Source organism: Prionailurus viverrinus, chromosome A3 (genome assembly GCF_022837055.1).
Source record: "Prionailurus viverrinus isolate Anna chromosome A3, UM_Priviv_1.0, whole genome shotgun sequence".
Classification (NCBI taxonomy): domain Eukaryota; kingdom Metazoa; phylum Chordata; class Mammalia; order Carnivora; family Felidae; genus Prionailurus; species Prionailurus viverrinus.
Genome location: NC_062563.1, coordinates 89,882,018 through 89,887,933, shown reverse-complemented (window position 1 = coordinate 89,887,933; position 5,916 = coordinate 89,882,018). Strand labels below are relative to the sequence as shown.

General features: G+C 55.7%; 1 protein-coding gene across 1 annotated transcript; it reads right to left on the bottom strand.

Moving 5' to 3' along the window:
• Positions 1-2,948: 2,948 nt before the first annotated feature.
• Positions 2,949-5,909, bottom strand: SPR (sepiapterin reductase). The gene is made up of 3 exons (XM_047854580.1): positions 5,456-5,909; positions 4,569-4,859; positions 2,949-3,740 (listed from the first exon to the last, which is right to left on the bottom strand). Exons 1-3 carry the CDS (start codon positions 5,775-5,777, stop codon positions 3,550-3,552), a joined length of 804 nt encoding a protein of 267 aa, XP_047710536.1. The 5' UTR covers positions 5,778-5,909; the 3' UTR covers positions 2,949-3,549.
• Between the last annotated feature and the right edge of the window lie 7 nt (positions 5,910-5,916).

Here is a 5,916-nt window from a genome sequence, read left to right as displayed (position 1 = left end):
GGCTGAGGGAGAGTACATGATGGATGAAATGGGAGACGAAAAGCAAGGTAAGGGAGTCTTGCTGGGAAGTAACAATAATTCCAGGGTGAGAGTGAGGAGCTGGGTTATACGTTAGAAGTCTGAGGGAACATCCAGCCCTCAACCCTGCCTGTCAGCCTGTAGGCAGAAAAGCTCAGGGCTAGGGTAGAGGAGCAAGGATGGCTCCTCGGCCACCCTTGAACCCTCCCCCAGGCGGCCCCAGAGGCTCAGAGTGCACCCTCAGCTACCTTCCTTGCACACTGCCTAGTGGCCGCTCCTTTAAACACCAGAGGAGAGACGCTGTGGGAGCTGGAGAGGTGTCACCCCATGACGTGTCCACTCCAGGGGCTGGAAGTGCTCTTCACCCACCTCTCTGTCGCCACACAGGACCTCGATGGTGACAGAGCAAGCTGGGCACCCTGGGACACAGGGCTGTGTACATGAGTGAGAATTACTGCAAACACACGTTGGCATAGGAGGCCACGTTCGTGGGGAGATACTGTGGGTGAAGGAGGCCATACGCAGTATCCCAGGGCCATCTCCCTGAAGTGAGACGTGGACAGATGTTAGGATGGAGCATGTCCCCAGGGAGTGGTTCTGAGTGGGGAGGGAGGGAGCAGCCAGGTCCTTCCAGGCTTGGCTGACAATGGACTCGGGCACCAGTTTGCACTGTATTCAGGGGATGAAGAACATGAATTGGGGGCTGGGGAGGATGCTCCTGAACAGCCAGGTCCCAGCTGGTCACATTCATGGACAGAGGTGCTGGATGTCCTTGGGGTGGGCCTGGAATATTCCCCTCCCCTGCCCCTCACAGGCCAGCTGCTGGCCTCCAGCTCAGGGTATTAAACACAAAACCAAAATCTGCCCAGCTCGTTCACACCAGAGACAAAGAGAAATCTTGTTTGGTTTTTGGCTAATCTGAGGCCCTGCTGAACCCTGCAGCTGGACTCTGGGCATGTGCAGACATGTATTGTGTGTGTGCTTGCATGTGCTCGTGCGTGTGGTGGCCAACACCAGGCCATGCACTCTGGGAACACAGATGGCTGCCCCCCCCCTCCGAGGCTGGCAAGACAGTCTCCCTCCCCCAGCGGTGGGAGAACTGGGGAGGCTGAGTCCGGGTCAAGGAGCAAGGTCTGGGAAATCCCTGTAGTCGGAGCCCGTGAGGACTCAAGGAGGACTTAGGCCTGCCAGGGAGAGTGACCCCAGCTCCCTGGGGAGCCCTGAGAGTTCTCAATCCTAGAGTGCAGGGAGAAAGAGAGATGGGGGTTGTTTCCAAGGCTCTTAAATCCCTGGGCTCAAAGAGGACAAGTATCAGGCATGGGAGAGCCTCGCCACCTCGTGGGGACATGTGGTACTCCTCACTAAATCCTGGCCAACCAGCCTGGTGGAAAGAGAGGGAAACAATCTCGATGGGGCAACTACACTAGCGTTGTGCTGGTGCTGACGGGTCTCACAGCCCCACAGGGGCAAGGGGCCAGGTGAGGAGATCACCCAACCCTCACCAGACAGAAGGGGCAGCCCAGGCTGGCCTGGCCCCACCTGCAGGAAGGAATCTTAGAGCTCATCTGTTCTAAGGAAAGAGAAGCTCAGAGGGAGGAGGGCCCTGTGCAGGACCCCACATCTCTGTTACAGTGGGAAGTGAGACCAAGCGTTCCTGACTTCAAGTGTCATGCATTTTCCCATAGGTCTGGTGAGTCCAGAACAAGTGGTCCAGACTGAAGTCCAGCCCCACTGAGGTCCAAAACAGTGAGTTCTTGCTGTAGGTCAGCAAGGGGGATGGCATGTGGGCTGCAAGTGGGGCTCCAGATTGATCCGGACCTTGAGATTAAAAGGCAATACATACTATCCAAATCTATGGGTACCTACTGTGATGCTAGCACTGTGATGACCATTTACAAACATTAGGTCATTCAGTGCTCACAATGACCCTTTGAGGGAGGTACCATTTTTCAGATTAGGAAACCAAAACACAAGAGAAAACAATTTGTCCTGGATTACCAGCTGGTAAATGGCAAAACAGGGATATGAATGCAGTGCTTTTGACTCCAGTGAAGGCAAATGTTCTGCTGGGCAGAGAAAGAGCATGAGTCACTAGATCCCTCCTAGGGAAACTAGCAGGGCATTGCCAGCTCCAGCCCAGAGCCTGGGCTCCAGAGATGAGCTACTCAGGGTTCTCCTGGAGGAACTGCCTCAGTGCGCCCTCTGCTGTGCATGAAAAGGAACAAAGAGAGCTCCCTCCTACACCATCAAGTCGCAGGGCTGAGTCCTGGAGTTGGCTGGCAGGGACCATGGGCTCTCCTCCTAAATATGCGCCAGGGGCGAGGGGCTGGTTGGCTGGCTGTAGACTGCCACCACTGTGGAGCTCCCAGCTGCACATCCTATATCCACCGACTGGCAGAAGGATGGGTTTGGTCACACACCTAATTTCTTAGGGCTTCCCTCTTCAAATATTGCCCACCTCCTCCAAAGGCATGTTGGTCCCAAGCCCACCCCACTGAAGATTGGGACCATGGGCCAGATGGACTCTACCAGGAGGGGCCATGACAGCACCCTGAGGAGATGGGATCCATTCAGAAAACTGTCATGTAGGCAAAGGGTAGAATTGGGAATCCAAGAGGGCCAGGGAAGCTGGGAGTCAGGCCCTGAACCCTAAATATTCTTTGAATAGGTCCAAGATGAGGAAAGGGTAGTAAAGACTAGGTCGATATAGGTAAAAGCATGATAGAGGAACAGGCATCTGGGCATGTCTGTCTCTGAACCGAGCTTGCCACTGGGTTGTGCTCAGTGACAAGAGGCAGATACTCCCAAGACAATGCCCCTGGATATAAGGGCAACTCCCCAAGTTTGGGTTAATTGCTTTAGGGAACACCCCTGAGCCCAGCAAACCAGGAGTCAGTCATGGGCCCTGTGTCAGAGAAGGCAGGCATTAATAAAGGACAATCCACATTTTATCTGTATCTGCTTTTTACACGTACATAAACTCTCAGAAGCCTCTTCCCTCCATCTGGGGGACAGATGGCAGGTTCTGGGGGGAGGAGGCATGAGAATGAAGACATGAAGTTCAACACAAGGTCCTGCTACCATGAGCACAGAGCATCCTTGTGTGCCAAACTTGCACTGTCCTCCCTCCCCTGCAGGCTGGGAATCTAACATGGACCCTCCTATTTGACATTAGCTCAGCCATGGATTGGCCATGAGACCCAACTCTTTCTCTTCAAGGCTTCGGCTTCTTGTGCTGGTTTTCCCACCCCTAAAATTCTATTCCTGGGGAGAGAGAACACCAGTAACCCTAACTTCTCTCCCCCAAGCTTCCCCTAACTCAGGGCAGTCAACACACTCCTGAGAACTAGGACTCTGGCCACCCAAGGCCCTCACGCTGGCTGGCTCTGGGGGCAGGACAGTAGACATAAGTGCTTATCTGGGTAAGGCAGGATTGGCAGTACCACTGTGGCAGGATGTGGGGGAGGCATAGGGCTCCTGGGTGTGCCTGAAAGAGGGGGAAGAAAGCCCCAGGGAGCCAAGGGCATTGGCTTATTTATCGTAGAAGTCAATGTGGGCTCCAGACTTGAATGTGTCCTTTTGCAGCAAGCTTAGCAGTTTCTCGGCTGACACCGTACAATCCACAAGCTCCCCTTTTGTCTTCAGCTCCTGCAGCCTTTTTCGCAAGTCTGGGTCCATCGAGGTCTCCCGGGCCGACTGCTGCATGTCTGTGTCCAGCGGACCTAGGGCATGAAGTGCAGGAGCTGAGGTGACACGGCTGAGGCAGGGGCCCCTGCTGTGTGTATGGAGAGTGGTGGAGTCAGGTCTGGCCACAGGCAATACCTCATCCTGGCTGACAAGGGTGGTTAGTGTCACCAAAGGGGGTCACCAAAAAGGTCAGGGTCATTCTGTCACTATTGAGTTCCAGACTCACAAATTTCAATGCCCAGCGAACATGGTATCTCCAGACCACTATGTCTACCAGTAAGCTTATCACCTCCTGTCCAACCAGCACCTCCTCCTGCCTTTTTCATTTCTATTAATGAAGTACTCTTCTCTCAGGCTCAAAACCTCCATCCCTGTCTCCTCCCTCCCCACTCTGTTCCCACAGCCAACAAGTCAGCAAACGGACCATTCTGCCCCTATATACGCTGATAATCAGGCCCTTTATACTCCCCTGGTTCTCTCCCTGTTCCAACTCCTCTGTAGCCCTCTGCTAAATGCCCTGTGAGACAGGTAGCATCTTCCCTGTTTCACATAAGGAAATGTGGTACAGGCCTGAAATTCAAACCCTAATTGTTCTCAAACTCTAGTCTCTCAGACTTTCTGCCCGCCCCCCGCCCCACTGCCCAGTCCAGGCAACTCCCAACTCTACTCCCTGTTCTGGCTAGCTCTCACCTCTCACTTGCTGGGAGTCTGTATTTCCCTTAAGGAGTGATGGTTAATGATTCAGGGACAATATACTCTGTGGATTCTTTCTTGGAGGGGATGGACTAGGCCCTTTGCCCACCCCTGAGGGGAACCACCCAGCCAGTTCTGGGTGACAGGGATGGTGGTAATGCCCCACCTACCTGGGGCATAGCTCAGCACCCTCACACTAGGCTCCTCTGTGGCTAGGACCCGGAACATCATGTCTCGGGCTGCCTTCCCGGCACAGTATAGTCCCCAGCCCTTGAAGGGCTGCAGAGCACAGAGGGACGAGATGTTAACCACAGTCCTGATGAGGCCAGGACTGTCTGGAAAGGCCTTCAAGATGCTGGAAGTCAGGCAGAGCATGGAGGTCAAGTTCAGAGCCCAGTAGTTGTTCACTTCAGCTGGGTCAGCCAGGTCCACAAGGCCTTTGGATACGTCCCCGAGAGTGCCTGAAAACCAGACCATAGGAATCACTCTGTGCAGATGGGTCTTTCTCTTCCCCCAGCCTTCTCCAAGTTCCTCCAGACACCCCCCTCCCATCCAAACCTAGAGGAATCTCCCTAGTGCTTCTGAAGACTTCTCCCTCTTTCCGGCTCTGCAGACACACCTGGGTTGTTCACTCATCCCAAGCTGGAAACTGAAAGGGTGCATGCCCCGCTCTGGGCCTGGGGGTAGAACTCAGGCGGCCATTTGGAAAAACTGGTAATTTACTTCTGCTGGAAGACCTCATGCCCTGACTCAGGCCTCCGCCAGAGGGCGCGGAACAAGGAAAAGATCAGGAATGTTCTACAGGCATTTTGGAAAATTTGCCCTGAAACGGGAAGGGGTGGGGAGGGTAAGCCTGAACCGCACCGATGGTACCGAGTCTTTCTCCATACCTTGCTGAAACAACCAGGATTTTTAGACATCTTACCTGATTCCTAACAGTCACCTTTAAAGTTCCCTGCGGTTCGGGAAAGTGAGAAGGAGCGAGAAGAGGCAGGGGCATTAAGCACTATTGCTAGGGCTCCCCTGGGGAGTCCGCCCCTGCCGGCGGGCGTCTTACCCGCATTGTTGATGAGCAGCACCCGTTGCAACCCCTCGGGCCTGGGAAGCTCGCGCACGGCGCCGAGCAGCTGCTGCAAACTGTCTTTGACGCCCAGGTCGGCGGACACCCGCACCACGCGCAGGCCCGGCCGCTCGGCAGCCAGCTCGGCCTCCAGCTGCCGCAGGGCCTCGTCGTTGCGGGCGCTCAGGACCATCAGAGAGCCGGGCGACAACAGCCGGGCCAGGAGCGGGGCCAAGGCGCGGCCGAAGCCACGGGAGGCCCCGGTCACCACGCACACGGCGCGTCCCAGGCCGCCCTCCTTGCTTCCGACACCCTCCATGCCTCCGAACTGCGCCAGCTCTCGCCAGACCCGAGACTGGCGGGGGGCGGGGCGGGGCGGGGCGGCCGCGGTAGGAGTAGACGGAGGTCCGGCCGCAGAGGGGCGGGAACCGAAGGCTTCGGCTGCGATTGCTGGGCAA